Here is a 19,068-nt window from a genome sequence, read left to right as displayed (position 1 = left end):
TTCTCTATGCCAGATGTGAACCCTTATCCTATCCCTTAGTATATGACCTGATGCCAAGTCGCATTATTGCTTCATCCCGCCGTCTTCTCGTTCTTCTCAAGATGTTCAGCGCATCCTAAACCAACCCCACACATTTTGAGATGGTAGCTATCATAATTCCCTGATGCAGAAGTGAGGGAATGTTTTTTCCACTATGCACAAGCTATCTGGCGAATGGTCCAGGTCCTTGGACTAGTGGACAGTTATCGGGATGGTCCAGGTTGAGAAATGAATTCTTCGTGTCTCTGCCTTCCTATCAAATCCAAGATGTGTGGATAGAGGCCATGCATACTTGTCCAAATGTGCCGTCTTCTGTGAGGTTCAACGATTACGTTGCTACTAACTGGGTGGATGATGACTCTATGTTTAGCATACCGCTGTGGAATCAACAACTGACGAGATAAAGGTCGTACAGTTTAACTTTGGTGCTGCTTCTTCTCCCCATACAATAATCTATAGCAAAATAAACACGCGTTGTGACAGAATGAAAGAATGGTTGGAGAACATATGGACGCTGTTGGGAAACTTGTAAGGCTCAGCTAGCTTTCACGTAGACACTTACTTTGTGTGTCTTCTGAAGTCATATTCTTGTGTTTTGAGTGCTTTGGTTTATATATACAAACGTGCTATATTTATGTGCTGAAAAATATGAAATAAATAAAATTATACAAAGCAAAATCAATTTATCTCTTTCGTCTTATTTCTATAGTACAGTATCAGACAACTTGGGTATGAGTGGGACTAGCCCATTTAGCCCATTTTTCTTGTGGGTAACAGCTTTTGGTAATAAGGTTAATCAACCACAACATGTGTGATTTTAAACTGTCTGACAATTGGGGTATCTGACGAATGGGAGTACATCATACCAATACTATGCACCAATATACAATTTCAAAAGGTAGAGTAACGAAAATGAAGTGGTCTTTATTCAGGATTGTGACAGGATTGTCATCTTTTGTTTTGTTTGTTGTTTTACGCCGCACTCAGCAATACTTCAGCCATATGACGGCGGTCTGTAAATAATCGAGTCTGGACCAGACAATCCAGTGATTAATATCATGAGCGTCGATCCACGCAATTTGGATCGATGACATGCATCAACCAAGTCAGCGAGCCTGACCACCCGATCCCGTCAGTCGCCTTTTTCGACAAGCATAGTCGCCCTTTACGGCAAGCATTGGTTGCTGAAGACCTATTCTACCCCGGAATCTTCACGGTTCTAGTCATCTTAGTAAACATGCATATACTGGTTGCTGAAGACCTATTCTATCCCGGAATCTTCACGGGTCTCGTCATCTTAGTAAACATGCATATGGAACCACCATCTTAGTCTTAAGTATCGCCTCGGAAATCCTTTTTATGTAATTATTTTTCGCATCCTCGCATTTTTGCTATATCGTCTAAACATAGACAAGTTTTGGGCTTGAATTACTCCACTGATCTTAGGCACATTAAATCCCTCGTCATTTTTATCACATATTATCCTGTTCTTCTTAATTTTGTCAGGTTTAAAATTCTAAATAAATAGAAAACACTTTTTCTGAAAGTCTGTTATAACTGATGATTAGGTTTCGAAAGAGAGCAAAACAGATGATTTAGTTTGAGAATCATAATCATTTTAAAAAAAATATTTCTACCCAACGGAATAAGGTTACGGGGTGACCATATAGACATTAATGTTATACACTCTCTTATTTTTTCTTGGTAATTTCATCAATCATATCGTCAAGATTTAAGGTATATTTTAGGCTAAGAAGGTCGAAAGATCTTTGGTCCCAATTTAGTTTCCAGTTTAGTTTTTTTTTCTCTCGATAGTTTCTTAGATCCTGTCAATATGAGTCATGTTTTATCAATATTGACTTTTACACCTGAGAATCTCGCATGTAGTACATAACCAGGGATTTGATATGTTTCTGTATATTCCATTAAGTCAATTGTGTCGGTCGCCAAATTCTTAAGTACTGTTTTGGTTTGTTGCCTTTTGATAAACAAGCCCTCGCTTTAAAGATATGGAAAGTTCATCACTTCTATGTGCCAAGTTTAACGATCTTATTAGATATTTGCCTGTGTCATCCACATTTTTTTCTTAAGAATTCAGCAGTCATCGGGACTTTGCTCTTGTCATTCTTTAAACATTTTTAAGCAGCCTGTACTTCCTCAATTGTAATTCACCTTCCAATGCTGATAAATCTATTTTGCTTAATTTAGGGATATCATATTCTTTAAACAAGTTTTCTAGATTAACATATAAGCATCACTTTACTGCTTTCCAATCCTACAAATGATTTGTTAGGACATTGTTGTGATTCTAAACATAGTTTGTGGGTTTTTCTCCCTTGTCATCCCATATAGCTTTAGCTCATATCATGAGGCCTTGTGTTATCTATATTTCTGGTCATTTGTGTATTCGTATTGAGTAACAGTTTCAGAGAGAGAATTGTTGAATTTTCCAAAAATTCTATCAATGCTTTAATTCTTTTAGATTAAATTAGATGATATCGGCTTACTTATTGCAATATGGCACGCTATTTCATACAGGGCAGGTTGATACTGACACACATGCAACAAACATCAAAGAAATACAATATGAAGGAATTTCACAAAACGTATGCGGAGTGTACGCTTGGGTGAACAGCCACGTATGATTCTGTCGGAATTACAATTAAATATATGAACACATTTTAAATATTTCGGTAAAATACTCCCTTTGTTCGGTGATATCTTCCAAATACTTGAAACCCACAGAAGAGGCACAAAAGATACGTGGGACACAAATAGCAGTCCAGTCCAGTCCAGTCTTACTGTCGAACACATGTTTCAGGTAGCGATTTGTGCTTTGCGCTATAACCACGTACGTGTGTACTTCTCCATCCGTGTTGTCTCACCACTGATCCTCAAGTTTGACATAATGATATTAAACAACCAAATTATATTGTCAACATGATCATCTCCATTTGGCGGGAAATAATTCTCAACACAATTCTTTTCGAAAACATCCTTGTCGTGGCAAAACACATTAACAGTATCTTTGTAGATGTAAACAAGTCCATCACAAGTAAAGGCTATCAGTTCTAGTCGTACTTTTACCACGTTGATAAAGGAATCGTTGATTCTGGTTTCCAAGATAACAACTGTGCCGACACTTCTTACCCGTGTCCAAAGCTTGTCTGGCTCACGGATGGCGTTAGATTGTTAGATTGCCCAGGATTGCCCTTCGTTTCTTCATGGGAGCCGGCAAGTTTTTATGCTGCACGAACTTCCCTTCAAAAACTTTTTAGGACCAAATACGTCTCGGCAGCTCAGATTTAGAATATTGCCAAACTTTTCTCAGAGTTTTGGATGATTCCCCCCTCCTTCGTTGACGAAGCACGTGTCTCCGGCATGCGTGGTACCTTTTTCAAGGCTTCGTGCTGAATCGTCCCGGGAGCAAAAAATATTGACACTTTTTAGTTATATTTTACATTTAAATGTCCAATGCATTTACAATGGGTGTGTTCAACAACTTGTTAACCTAATAGCTATGTTATTATAGGAATTTCACCCGTGGGTAGTGGGAGCGCCTCAAACACACGTCTGCCTTGGTGTCATCAGCAACCGGAAGTGGTAAACGTCCTAATCAACACCAAGCTGACACGCCGTCATCTAACGGAACTACTGCTAAAAAAAGCCGATATTTTGTGACATTTAAGCAAGATTCGTCTTACGCTCTTTGAAATCGTCATAGAAGGAGCATGCTCGATTGTACCTCAATAGTTGTGAACCAGTCTCGGCCAAGAGAAAATCATTTGCCTGCAATCTAATTGACCCGTATCCAACGATCAAGTGATGTAACTGTACACAAATAGTTTATATTTATCTCTTAGTATATAAGTTAAACCTAGCCTATTATAAAGCAGACATCGGTAAGGGAAAGGGAATGTTTCTATTTTTGACAAAGGATTTGAAATGTAGGTTGTCGGCCTTTCATATCTTGTATTATCACAAGCAGCTTGATTATTTCTGGCCAGTCGACATTCAAGGTAACTTTTCTACACGCCTGTGTAGGCTATATTTAACTTTTTTTTAGATAAGGAATTGTATTTATGTATGTATTGGGGTGAGCGTAACATGTGCTTTTTTCACACCAATCCCGGCAATATATAACTAGTTCACATCCTGTGTAAGCTTGTATAGTCATGGTGCCAGTTATAGTGTTCATCACAGTCCTCCTGTGTGGGGAGGTGATCTCCGACACCACAGTCACCATCTACAATGAGTGGCTCTCCCAGGGTGGACGAGTCCATTATGAGGTGGATAGATGGAACAAATTCAACGGTCTTACGTACCCGAACCTGATCTCTAAATGCAAAGGTATTGGTGCCGAACCGGGGCGCTGGATGAACAGAGACTTGAATGGCCATCTTTTCGGAAACGTGAGTATTATTATGTATTAATACTATATACACATATACTTCTCCTCACCCTCGCTGGATTGCAATTATGGTAAACCATCAAGAATCTATCAAGGCATAAAGCGTAGTGTGAGGTACACAACATGTAGTGGACATTCTTTGCTAATTGTTAAAACTAAAAGTACTGATACGACTTTTTATGTAAAAAATAAGTATATAACTGGGATTATAGTTCAGTACAGAATACTTCATCGGTAAACTGCATCAATTGTTCCTTTGAAAGAAGAAAAGAACCATTTCTTCCTTTTTTCAGGTCATTCAGTTCACAATTTGTTTCTTTCAAAACCTGAAAATACTTTTGGGAGTATTTTCAGAACAGTATATTCTTTTCAAAACAACCCGATCAAAGGTTACTTGCGCACGCCATAGAGTAGATTTTTTTGTCCGTATCAATATGTTACTTTATACTATTTGTTCTCTGTTTATAAAAGTAAGTTTATAACCGTTTTTTATTTTTCACGTAGATGATGTTGGCATTAACATGGTCATGCAACTGTTCTTATATGTGTAGACGCAAAAAAGAAATTACTGCTGATTCGGACTTGTTCATCGGGCCATTAAAAAAATAATGATAGTGTACGCATTATTACTAGTTCAGTGTTAAATACAAGTCAGTCACTTTCAAGTTTGTTTGTTTGTTCGTTGTTGTTTAACGCCGCACTCAGTAATATTCCAGCTATATGACGGCGGTATGTAAATAATCGAGTCTGGACAAGACAGTCCAGTCATTGACAGCATGAGCATCGTTCCACGCAATTGGGATACGATGCCATGCAATCAACAAAGTCAGCGAGCCTGATTACCCGACCCGTAAGCTGCCTCTTACGACAAGAATACTCACTTTTTATAACAGACAAGTAAGATGATGATCTTTATCTAATACAGACATTTTTAGACTTAATCTATTTCCATAGATGATTTAAATGCCAGTAATTTATCTTATACGTGGATAAGATTTTAAAATGTTTTTCAGCTAATTAAAATATCACGGCTGTTATGAGAAGAGTTTGTATAATGTTAAAACGTGCGGTGTTAAACAACAAACCAACAAAACGTCGAATTGCTTGAAGTGAAATTTTATGCATAGGACATTTATGCAAGAAGTAGGCAACAGGTACAAGACGTTATGAACCACTCAGTCGGAAACTTTACCTATATATGAGCACTATACCAGCAACTCCAGCCTTTGGGGTGTACACTTTGTAAAAGTTGAGGTACAATCGGACATGTCCTTTTCACGAAGATTTCAAAGAGAGGCATACGACTCTTGCTCATAAGTTGTTTGATCAGGGTTACAACATTCAATGTCTAATGAAGACTTGAAAAAGGTTTGATGGGAGACACGTGGAGGACGTTTCCAAACATGACCATTAGTTACCAAAAATGATTATCTTAGTTTGACTTGTATCATATATTCCTGTGTTTGTCAGGACAGCATTGATTTGCCCTTGCACGTGTGTGCGACCAGTTTCACCAGTGAGGCAGAATGAGCATACCTTTTCGTGAACACTTTAATCGCCAATTGATAGTGATTCATGATTATGATATGGTAGAAATCGTACGGAGATTTTTTAATAATTATGGAATTTCTACTTTAATTTAATTAATTCTCTCTTGTTAGAAAAAGGTAGTAAAGATTCCAGGGGGCACGGGTGGCCCAGTCGTCTAAGGCGCAGCGATTCGCTGTGCAGAGTTGCGTCCCTTGGGCACGCCAGAAACCTATGATTGTGGGTTCGAATCCCGGTTCACCCCGATTATGTTTCTAGGTTTGTCAGAACCATACCCGTGCTCGTGGGTATCACCGAAGTGGTAAACGTCTGAGACCTGCATCACTTCGGGCTTTCCTCCCACATTAAGCTGACACGACGTGGTATAACTGGAATACTGTTAAAAAAGTGACGTTAAACCCAACTCACACACACACACAGAGTAAAGATTCCATCTATATGCCTGTAGTTGAATCTCAAAATCAGTTTTTGTATTTCATTCATTCATTCATTCATTCATTCATTCATTCATTCGTTCTTACGTTCATTTGTAGTGGAACCAAAATCCAAGTCATCATGGTTACCCAGATCCCCACTACCTCCAAAACCCTAGTCTACAGAGGAGCACGTATAACTTTTACATGGATCAAGTCCATGGTTATGGAAATGGAGTAAAGAATATGGTATGGGTCATAAAAGGTACGTCAGCATTGGAAGAAGGCCATTAAGAGTAATTTTGGCTAAAAATGGTTTTGATCTTGTCGTGGACCTAAGGCCCCCTATGCTGGCTGTATGAGTTGCATTCTTTCCTTTCGCCGAGATCTGATGATCATTGGGTTGAATCCTAATTTTGCCCTGAGTATTTCCCTTGGTCTGTCTCTACACATATTCCCATACATTTGGGTTTTGAACACAGTGGTAAACCTTACTGTGTTCAAAATTTAGTGATGTCATCGATCACAATTTCAGTGGATCAATGGTCATGATATCAATCACTGTATTGTCTAGTCCAAACTCGATTATTTACAGACCGCCGTCATATAGCTGGAATATTGCTGAGTGCGGCGTAAAACAACCAACCAACCAACCAAATTTAGTGATAAATAATTATGACCTATATTAAACACGTTCTGTTCAATTCATAAATAAAGGTTCATTGTGCCAAATTATTTCATTAACTGTGTATAAATGCTATCTTTCCATTAGATGCTTAAACCAAGATTATGGCCAGCTGGTAAAAATAAAGTAATGGTAACATACATGTAGTAACTGACAAAATTGCAAATTGCCTATAAACAATATTTACTGCTTCTTCTTGTATGAGTCTAAAAGGCAACGTTACTGGGTGTGTAGGATTGCGTCCCTTAGGCGTACAGACGCTTTAATTCCTTTATTCGCCCTGTTATGATTCATGGATTATTAGCACAATACCTATACTCGTACTTTTCATCAAAGACATACATCAGTGCGGGAATTAATAACTGCCTCTGTGGTGTAGTGAATAGACCGTCTGCCCGGAGAGCGGGAGGTTCGTGATTCGATCCTCTGGCCGCGTCATACCATAAGGCATCAGAGGATTAAACTTCCTGTTGCCCTGCTGGCTGGCACTCGTTGTTAAAGGGATACAATAAGCTCTGGCATGTTTGGAGTCAGTGTAACGCGTCTTAGAGTCGGTACCTCAGTGAGTTAGAGATATACAACAAGCACAATTCCGGACAAATACAAGCTCATATATACATGTTCGTGGAGGCGGGCCGCATTATGAGTGCAATTGTCTTGCACGCAACGTTTAACTCCATTTTAACTCACCAAGTCGGGCGTTAATCCAGAATTAAACTGACACATAGTGACATAAGTGACATTGTTGAAAGCTGTAACCCTACTGACCCAACTTTTTATACTGTTACTGTGAGAAATCCCCACAAAACATCATCATGATTTGAACGGAAGACCTTCACATTAGATATGTTCCCTATTTTCTATTTTCTTCATAAATGAAAGCATCAGTCCTACCCTACACATCCTCATTCGGAGAAATGATGTCACTGACATAGACTTTTAATTCACACTTTAGAACTAACTGCAATCGTCCATGTTATGTAATTCACAAACACACAAATACAATTGACATGAAGTAATTAAATGTCCGACTTATACGGATGTCTTCGCTGAGGGGGAGAGTTGTCATCTTTTATCTCTTCTTATTAGGTCTCAGCTGGCCAAATTGGATCGACAAGTCACATCATCAAGGCAAGTTCCCTAATAACGTAGACGCTGCGGCAGAGTTCGTATCTCTGATGGTGCAGGGTGCCAAGGATTACTCCAAAGGACACCTCCCAGCTTACTTCGAAGTCATAAACGAACCGGACGCTTCATGGCAGGCCCTTGACTCCACGACTGTGTTAAACTTCCATAGAGATGTGGCTCAAAAGCTTAAGTCAAGATTTGGCATCAAGGTTGGAGGTCCAACATATACAGGCTACACAGTCAGAACAGATGCCAATAACTTCCGTTTGTGGAAGAGAACAACAGAGTTTATGGACATGTCTCTCGATCATATGGACTTCTTCTCCTTCCATGCTTACAACGATATCAATGTAAACGGCGGTAGTCATCACTTTACTGGTATCAACGAAGCACGATTGGTAGCCTTGATTGACATGATAGAAAACTACTCTCACATAAAGAAAGGAAGGAACGTTCCTCTCATTATCAGCGAGTTTGGTAGAGGCGGAGTTAATGGAATAAGTCAGGAAGCCCATTCAGGAATTGTAGATTTTGGGACTCTATACCTAGGATTTGGACAAATGTTTACTTACCTAAACCTTAGAGAGTTTATGGAAAGAGCCATTGTTTTCCTTCTGGCCAATGAGCAATATCCAGGTCACAATAGTCTCAACTGGTCCCTGTTCACTAAGGATGGCCATGAGACAGCACTTGCAAACTACTTCCGTTTCTGGAAAAACTTGTACTACGATCAGAAGTTTCTAAGATTTTCAAGTGCGTTCACCGGAAGTGAGAGAGTAGTTTCACCTCTAGCACTCGCAAACCCAAACAACAAAGATGTTATGGTCCTCCTTTACAACTATGGGACGAAATGGCAAAACGTAAAGCTGGACTTCCACAATGGCTGGATCAACCCAACAACAGGTGTATCTACTTGTCTGCAGTACCAGAATGGCAACCCAGTAATGCACTGGAATGTCCACTTTGACACCAACAAGAACAATGGGCATGTCGGTCTCCCGGGAGAGTCAGTCTGTTACTACAAGTTCAGCACCAACTATAATTTTGGAGGCGTCAGGACTAACAATGAGAATACCTACTATGGGAAGAATATGGTCATCCCGATCAATAACGGACATGCGCAAACAACGGTTCAGGTACATGGATCTGGCTTCCATTCTGCACGTCTTAGGATCGGTGTAAGCAGGGACAAGAGCCAAAACGGGAAACCAACTGTCACAGTTAATGGCTATACCCTGTCATCATCCTACAACCTGTACGATTCAGACAAGTACAACGCTCCAACCAAGTGGGAATTGTGGGAGTTCTCGGTGCCTGCAAACAGAGTTCACTCTTCCAATACAATCGGTATGTCCTTGGGAGGGAATGGAGGGCACGTTAGCTCTGTCGCACTGATTGTTGGAAACCTTCAATAATAAAGAATATTCCTGACATATGACTTTTGTTCCTCTCATATAATATGTTTTTTTTCTATCAAATGAATATATTGTATTGATTTAGATATATGTGTTCACGAGTCGGTTCCCATACAACATTTCACTGAAACGTAATTGGTTGTTCTCATGGTATATGTGCTACTGGTAGTTATGATTTGATTTTTACTTCTTCAAGAGTGAGTGAGGAGGTTCTTTATACAAGCAGTATGCTAACAATTAGTGGCAATTGTGTTCTCGATTCCTGAAAATAGAGTTCATTCTTTCAATACAATCGGTACGACCATTGCAGGGAATTGGGGGCATGTTATCTCTGTTGCACATTATGTCAATCTCTGGATTGTCTGGTTGTTTTACGCCGCACTCAGCAATATTCCAGCTACATGGCGGCGGTCTGTAAATAATGGAGTCTTGGCCAGACAATCCAGTGAGTGACATCATGAACATCGATCCACACATTTGGGATCGATGACATGCATCAGCCAATTCAGCGAGCCTGACCACGAGATCCCGTTGGTCGCCTTTTACGGCAAGCCTGGGTTGCTGAAGACCTATTCTACCCCGGATCTTCACGGGTCAACTGTGTTGTAAAGAAGAGGGCATATCATACCTTCATCACAATTAATATTGCTTACAAACTTTACTTTGTTACCCCTTCTTGAACGACTTAATGATTACTAAACTTAAGGTTTGGTAATTTTAATTCATATCATCACGGAGATATATATTTCGATGCTCGGTCCATTCAACAAAAAAGCTAATATCGCTGAATATAATCCAATATAATCCAATTTACTATTATTAGCGTGTCGATTTCACGTGACTTAAAATAAAGGCGTTTCTATAAATACGGTTCATGGGGCGGCAGGTTGGGGTAAAGTGTGTCGGCTTGTAGTCATGCATCATGTACTACCTGTATTTGTTCGCAATGAAGGCATTTAGGAATTCATAAAGGGACCCCAGTTCAATGATGCATCGTGATATTGCTGGAATATTGCTAAAAGCAGCGTAAAACCAAACTCACTTATTTTCATTGAAAGTAGCAGCAATTTGATTGAGGTACTCGTACCATAGCGAACTTTGGCTGTTACCTTGACCCTGTCGTTGTTTGAAGTCGACTCGTTCCCAGTCCTTGACACTTTCGTTATCCTCCCAGCATAGTGAGGTCTGCTCCGAGGCTGACTACATAGACGCTGTTCAGGATGCTTCGAGGAAGATTCTGAAGGTTGTCTGTACCTACAAGTGCGAAGCGAGGGCGACTGGAGGCCATCTTCTACGACTTGACCTACTTACCTGCCTCAGTTCCTGTCTGCTTCCAACACTGCTTCCTTGTTTCAAGAAAGTAGCAAGAGTCATTTTCAAGACATTTGACTGTGACATTCGTGAGTGCGCTGGCCAATATAACAGGGCCTGTTATTTATTGCTGCTGCCATATATTTGGACCATTGAATTGTAAATAAAAGAGTCAAAACACCTTTCCATAGCCACGAGAAGAGTCGATTGTACGAATCTGACTATGTGCTTGTGAATCAGTATCAAATATTGATGATACAAAGTGTTCGCGAAAAGGTGAGCGTATCCTGCCACACCCGTGGCACCAATCACAAAATCATGAATAGGCAAGCCAGTTTTGCACCTGAAACACGGGGGAAATATGCTACAAGTCAAAAGAGGGAATTGCATCGGATATATAATTTGTGTCACTGATGCTTCGTGCATAAAGAAACAGATCGGCAAGAAGGCATCTTCTTGCCCAAGTGTCTTACCCCCAAATGTTACATTAATGTTATCATTGAGGAAGTCCAGCATTTCACATACTGCTTTCTCAATAAAATTCAGATGACAACTGCTTTCGATGTTTACAAATATTCCTGAACCTTTGAAGATAGATGTGTAACGGTACCTATATGGTCACCATGCATTGTAACAAAAGCCCATGAAACAAACTTTTTACTGAATTTTTCATATGGGATATTGGTGTAGTTGAGAAATTAAATAGTTTGACAGAATTAAAAGCAGCTTTCTCGAGCTATAAAGGAACAGTTTCAAAGATAGCCGAGATTGTATGACAGTACTCCCCATAGGCTAGTGAAAGTCTCTTCCGTTCAAATGTAAACCAGATAGCACTGCCTTGATTGAAACTTCAGATGGGCATAATTAAAATATGCAGTCAATGAAGGACAAAAATAAAACTTTTTAAGAAACTTCCATGTCAGAATGATTAGATCTGATTGGTCCACGAGATCTTGATAAAATACTACATGTATGTATCCCGCCGTGGGGAAATACATTTCTCAGCGGTAAAATAAATCCCTTATACCCGCCACGAGCAAGTCAGGCTGCACGTGGATTTCTGAGAGGCAGAATAAATTCCTTATACCCCGCTACCAAGCAAAGAGCCGCACGCTTTTTCAGAACCAATGAAAGTCACGTGACAGGTAACAAGCTAGGTAACCTCAGCTCAATCGAACAACTCTTTTCTATCAATTTTGAATGTGTTTTAATTCTTTTACAATGTCATATTAAAACATGTCGGTAAGATGAATTCGTTCAACAACTTAAAATATTACTGACTGAAAATATTGTGATCAATACAATTTTAATATACATTAAATGGAAGATGGTTATATAAATGACTAGAAGTATAATTATTGGAACTGTTTTATCGAGACAACTAACTACCAAGAAGTGACCGTTGAATTTCCCCATTATCTCTCGTCTTTGCAGTGGAATAAGATATAATAAAAACAACACAAGCAGAATAAACCGGTCAGTTTATTGAGGGCATTGTTAAACGTGTCATCGTCACGTAACTTCAAGTTACCTGATAGTGATCAAGTTCATGTGCTATTTAAATTTGTTTAAAAAGGACTTGTCTACAATATGAATTTTGTTCTTTTATATATCAATATTTGCAATCCTAATTCTAACACAATATTGCTCGTTGTCAAATTTGGCCTTCTTTATGGCTACATGAGCTAATGGTATTTAAGTAGTTGTATATTCTTTCTGATTGACTGTATATAGGTTGACAAAAAGCAACCCAGTAAAAGGATATAGTTATAAGTCCAAGGAGAGATAATGAAAGTAAATTGTCAGCTTGCCACTATTTTTAATATTAGTACATTGTCATATGACCTACTTGGCTAAATTCTGGCCAATCAACATGTACCATACCATTCCTTCAGGCCGTTAATTCTCAGTTTTACTGATATGTAATTAAGCTGCGGAGACATGTGCACATTTCACACGTCTGTCAGCAGTATATAACAAGCTTGCCTAACCTAAACAGATATAGTCATGCAGCAGGTGCCAGTGGTAGTGTTCATCACAGTCTTGCTGTGCGGGGAGGTGATCTCCGACACCACAGTCACCATCTACAATGAATGGCTCTCCCAGGGTGGACGAGTCCATTATGAGGTGGACAGGTGGAACAAATTCAACGGTCTCGCATACACAAACCTCATTTCAAAATGCAAAGGTATTGGTGCCGAACCGGGGCGCTGGATGAACAGAGATTTGAATGGCAATCTATTCGGAAACGTAAGTATTATAATGTATTAATACTATATACGCATATACTTCTCCAAACCCTTGCTGGATTGCAATAATGCAACGTTTGAGGTACAATCGGGCATGTCCTTTTTACGAAAATCTCAAAGAGAGTCATACGACTCTTGCTCATTAGTTGTTTGATCAGGGTTACAACATTCAATGTCTAAGCAAGACTTGAAAAAGGTTTGATGGGAGACACGTAGAGGACGTTTCCAAACATGACCATTAGTTACCAAAAATGATTATCTTAGTTTGACTTGTAGCATATGTTCCTGTGTTTGTCAGGACAGCATTGATTTGCCCTTGCACGTGTGTGCGACCAGTTCCACCAGTGGGGCAGAGTTAGCATACCTTTTCGCGAACACTTAAATCACCAATTGATAACGATTCATGATTATGATATAGTAGAAATCGTACGATGGAGTCTACTTTAAGAAGAGATATTTTTATAATTATGGAATTTCTACTTTAATTTCATTAATTCTCACTTGTTAGAAGAAGGTAGCAAAGTTTCTATAATAAATTTCTGCTATGTCCCTGTAGTTGAATCTCAATATCAGTTTTTGTATTTCATTCATTCATTCATGCATTCATTCATTCATTCATTCATTCATTCATTTGTTCGTTCGTTCGTTCGTTCGTTCGTTCGTTCATTCATTTGTAGTGGAACCAAAATCCAAGTCATCATGGTTACCCAGATCCCCACTACCTCCAAAACCCTAGTCTACAGAGGAGCACGTATAACTTTTACATGGATCAAGTCCGTGGTTTTGGAAATGGAGTAAAGAATATGGTATGGGTCATAAAAGGTACGTCAGCATTGGCAGAAGGCAATTAAGAGTATTTTGGGCTAAAAATGGTTTTGATTGTGTCGTGGACTTGGGAAAACCACTGACCTAAGGCTCCATATGCTCGCTGTATGAGTTGCATCCTTTCCTTTCGCCGAGATCTGGTAATCACTGGGTTGAATCCTAATTTTGGCCTGAGTATTTCCCTTGGTCTGTCACTACACATATTCCCATACAGTTGGGTTTTGAACACAGTGGTAAACCTTACTGTGTTCAAAATTTAGTCATGTCATCGATCACAATTGTGTGGATCGATGCTCATGATACAATCACTGGAATGTCTGGTCCAGATTCGATTATTTATAAACCGCCGTCATATAGCTGGAATATCGGCGTAAAACAACAAACCAACCAACCAACCAAATTAAGTGATAAATAATAATGACCTATATTAAACACGTTCTGTTCAATTCATAAATAAAGGTTCATTGTGCCAAATTATTTCATTAACTGTGTATGAATGCTATCTTTCCATTAGATACTGAAACCCGGAGAGCGGGAGGTTCGTGATTCGATCCTCTAGCCGCGTCATACCATAAGGCATCAGAGGATTAAACTTCCTGTTGCCCTGATGGCTGGCAGTCGGTGTTAAAGAGATACTGGCATGTTTGGAGTCAGTGTAACGCGTCTTAGAGTCGGTACCTCAGTGAGCTAGCGAAATACAACAAGCACAATTCCGGACAATTACAAGCATCATCATTCGGAGAAATGATGTCACTGACATAAACCTTTCATTGACACTTTAGAACTAACTGCAATCGTCCATGTTATGTAATTCACAAACACACAAATACAATTGACATGAAGTAATTAAATGTCCGACTTATACGGATGTCTTCGCTGAGGGGGAGAGTTGTCATCTTTTATCTCTTCATATTAGGTCTCAGCTGGCCAAATTGGATCGACAAGTCACATCATCAAGGCAAGTTCCCTAATGACGTAGACGCTGCGGCAGAGTTCGTATCTCTGATGGTTCAGAGTGCCAAAGATTACTCCGGAGGACACCTCCCAGCTTACTTCGAAGTCATAAACGAACCCGACGCTTCATGGCAGGCCCTTGACTCCACGACTGTGTTAAACTTCCATAGAGATGTGGCTCAAAAGCTTAAGTCAAGATTTGGCATCAAGGTTGGAGGTCCAACATATACAGGCTACACAGTCAGAACAGATGCCAATAACTTCCGTTTGTGGAAGGGAACAACACAGTTTATGGACATGTCTCTTGATCACATGGACTTCTTCTCTTTCCATGCTTACAACGATATCAATGTAAACGGCGGTAGTCATCACTTTACTGGTATCAACGAAGCACGATTGGTTGCCTTGATTGACATGATAGAAAACTACTCCCACATAAAGAAAGGAAGGAACGTTCCTCTCATTATCAGCGAGTTTGGTAGAGGCGGAGTTAATGGAATAAGTCAGGAAGCCCATTCAGGAATTGTAGATTTTGGGACTCTTTACCTAGGATTTGGACAAATGTTTACTTACCTAAACCTTAGAGAGTTTATGGAAAGAGCCATTGTTTTCCTTCTGGCCAATGAGCAATATCCAGGTCACAATAGTCTCAACTGGTCCCTGTTCACTAAGGATGGCCATGAGACAGCACTTGCAAACTACTTCCATTTCTGGAAAAACTTGTACTACGATCAGAAGTTTCTAAGATTTTCAAGTGCGTTCACCGGAAGTGAGAGAGTAGTTTCACCTCTAGCACTCGCAAACCCAAACAACAAAGATGTTATGGTCCTCCTTTACAACTATGGGACGCAATGGCAAAACGTAAAGCTTGACTTCCACAATGGCTGGATCAACCCAACAACAGGTGTATCTACTTGTCTGCAGTACCAGAATGGCAACCCAGTAATGCACTGGAATGTCCACTTTGACACCAACAAGAACAATGGGCATGTCGGTCTCCCGGGAGAGTCAGTCTGTTACTACAAGTTCAGCACCAGCTATAATTTTGGAGGCGTCAGGACTAACAATGAGAATACCTACTATGGGAAGAATATGGTCATCCCGATCAATAACGGACATGCGCAAACAACGGTTCAGGTACATGGATCTGGCTTCCATTCTGCACGTCTTAGGATCGGTGTAAGCAGGGACAAGAGCCAAAACGGGAAACCAACTGTCACATTTAATGGCTATACCCTGTCATCATCCTTCAACCTGTACGATTCAGACAAGTACAACGCTCCAACCAAGTGGGAATTGTGGGAGTTCTCGGTGCCTGCAAACAGAGTTCACTCTTCCAATACAATCGGTATGTCCTTGGGAGGGAATGGAGGGCACGTTAGCTCTGTCGCACTGATTGTTGGAAACCTTCAATAATAAAGAATATTCCTGACATATGACTTTTGTTCCTCTCATATACTATGTTGTTTCCATCAAATGAATATATTGTACCGATTTAGATATTTGTGTTTTCGAGTCAGCTCCCATTCAAAAATTCACTGAAACGTAATATGTTTTGTTCTTCTCTTGGTATATGTGCTACTGATAGTTTAGCTACTGATTTGATTTTTGTGGTCCGTCGAGATTACAGTTGTGAAGAGGTCCTGAGAACCTCATACTTGTCAGCAGACAAAGGGGCAATCGTGTGGTGACTTAATTATGTCCGTGATCCAGACTTGATGATTTACAGTCCGTCGTGATAATATATAATATATGTACTGGCATAAGTGAGTGCGTTATTGCCGCTTTTAACAGTATTCCAGTTATTTCACGGCGTGTCAGCTTAACGTGGGAGGAAAGCCCTAAGTGATGCAGGTCTCAGACATATACCACTTTGGTGAAACCCACGAGCACGGGTATGGTGCTGACAAACCTAGAAACATAATCGGGGTACTGTCATGAGATTATCGTGTATTTAATGAATACTGCTGTGCTACAAAACCGACGATATAGAAATCTTCTTACTCTTACCATTTCTTAACATTTCTATTTCTTATTAACACCTACAGACCTTAATCATTTCCACGACATTGACAACTGCTATTTGTTGTGTTTGCACACATATACTACTGTAGCGATAGTACACATCTAGGTGTACAACACAAAATAGTTACAAAGAAAAACTGTCACACATAAATAATGTTCCAAAATATGCTTGAAATATTCGCTTGATATTTTGTTATGATTGTTTAGTTATTTGTTGTGAAGTTCAGGACCCCAGTTCATCATTAGCGACATCATGCACCTTAAACATAAACTTGATGATATCTCATCTCCGGCATTAGTCCGGAATAGTACAAGCACGCACGCACGCACGCACGCACACACACACGCGCGCGCAAGCACGCACATACGTTTTGTACGTGCAATAGTCTTGAATTCCAGTTTCGCTCTGGTTACTTTTTCTAAGCAGGTCAGCACAATGAAGTGTACTGATATGATTTTTTAATCAATCATCATTAAGAGATACAAGGGTAGTGATTTGATAGGTCTAATGCGTAGAATCTCATGTTGTACAGTGTCACATGGTCTGGTACTGACACACAAGCCAGCATCCCCCTACACCCCCGAAGCACTCATATAAGCTCGCGACCGGAATACGAAAATATTGCTGATCAAAACAAACATGCCCACTGTCAAGAGCGGGGCGAATGCTCGCAGTACTAATTAAACTGAAAAACAAACATTCAATATGCAGCATATGGAATTAATGTTTGTGTCGGTGTGGTTTGTTTCACCCATATCAAGTTTATCATGGTCATGTATTAGGTTATTTAGTCATGGGTGGCTCAGTCGTCTGAGTTATCTTGTGCATAGTGCGTCCTTTGGGCATGCAATTAACCTTTGAGCGTGCACGTGGGTTTCTCCGAAGATGTAAACGTCTGAGACCTACATCACTTCGGACTTTCCTCCCACATTAAGCTGACACGACGTCATATACTGTTAAAAACGGGTCTAATTTCAACTCACTCACTCACTCACTCACTCTTAACCTACAGTTTTTTTATGAATCCATTTCAAAATGCCGTCCCTGTTTTGAACAACTGTGTATTTCAACAGCTTCTTCAAAACAGTGTCCAAAGGTATTGCCTCACTTGGCTGGCAGCTCAGTCAGTCGATGGAAGGCAAAACTAAGGGGCTGAAGGTTGAAACGACAGCAGCAATGTTTATTGTCCAAAGTGAAAAAGATCAAATTGATACAAGAGACTCGCAGACCGCGACCGAAGGGCCATTGTTTTTGTTCCCAGTGCAGAGAACCCTTCTGTCACTTGCACACATGCAGGAAGTCGGACGGCGAGTCTTCCTCGTTCGGCGCAGTAGATGCGGCGACCGTAGCTGTCTGACTAGGTGTGTCTAGTTTGAAGGGAGACGTATTACATAACGTGGTTCAAGGTCATTGGCCCACGTAGATACACAGGCTCAAGACCCGGCGACATGTTGGGGTGTTAACTTATACTTGTAGATGGCACCCGGATGAGGCTTATGATTAGTGTCGATAGGGCGAATGGTTGCTGAATATGCAGAACAGAACCGGATGGTATATCACATTTATGAGATAATTGTTTTACTTCCAATGTAACATATGCCGTATGACACATTAATAAAATACCTCACCTCAACAAATTGATATTCATATTCTTATCATGACAATTTCTACAATTATCGCAATAATCACAATTTCTTAATTCCCTTGGTGTATAATTGTATAACCTTTCAATATTTAATATATGCATTTAATATATATTTGATATAAAATATATTGGCCTTTTTTAAATAATATACACCGTGTTTTGCTATCAGTAGGGATCTCAACACGTAGCCAAATCCATGTTTCTCGGATTGCAATTTGTCAAACCTCATAACAGGTGCTACTGGCTAACAGAGAACTCGATTTCATAGAACAGAAGACCTCCATAAAAGATCTTTTCTGTGGTTTCACTTTGCGATTAAGTTTGTTAAAATGCAAGAATTAGTAATAAAAAAATCCTCAAACAACTTTTGAGCAAGGATCGTATAACTCTCTTTGAAATTTAGACAGAAAGAGCATGTT

General features: G+C 39.8%; 2 protein-coding genes across 2 annotated transcripts; both read left to right on the top strand.

Moving 5' to 3' along the window:
- Window positions 1-4,193: 4,193 nt before the first annotated feature.
- LOC124150597 (beta-agarase-like) lies at window positions 4,194-9,655 on the top strand. The gene is made up of 3 exons (XM_046522542.2): window positions 4,194-4,451; window positions 6,532-6,676; window positions 8,186-9,655. The coding sequence occupies exons 1-3, from the start codon at window positions 4,215-4,217 to the stop codon at window positions 9,637-9,639; spliced, it is 1,836 nt and encodes a 611-aa protein (XP_046378498.2). The 5' UTR covers window positions 4,194-4,214; the 3' UTR covers window positions 9,640-9,655.
- Window positions 9,656-12,940: 3,285 nt separating this feature from the next.
- LOC124150596 (beta-porphyranase A-like) lies at window positions 12,941-16,410 on the top strand. The gene is made up of 3 exons (XM_046522541.2): window positions 12,941-13,200; window positions 13,877-14,021; window positions 14,941-16,410. The coding sequence occupies exons 1-3, from the start codon at window positions 12,958-12,960 to the stop codon at window positions 16,392-16,394; spliced, it is 1,842 nt and encodes a 613-aa protein (XP_046378497.2). The 5' UTR covers window positions 12,941-12,957; the 3' UTR covers window positions 16,395-16,410.
- Window positions 16,411-19,068: the final 2,658 nt, after the last annotated feature.

This window comes from Haliotis rufescens, unplaced genomic scaffold, assembly GCF_023055435.1.
Source record: "Haliotis rufescens isolate VD_foot unplaced genomic scaffold, xgHalRufe1.0.p SCAF_27, whole genome shotgun sequence".
Classification (NCBI taxonomy): domain Eukaryota; kingdom Metazoa; phylum Mollusca; class Gastropoda; order Lepetellida; family Haliotidae; genus Haliotis; species Haliotis rufescens.
Note: the sequence above shows the minus strand (reverse complement) of the source record. Positions and strands in the feature narration are given on the sequence as shown.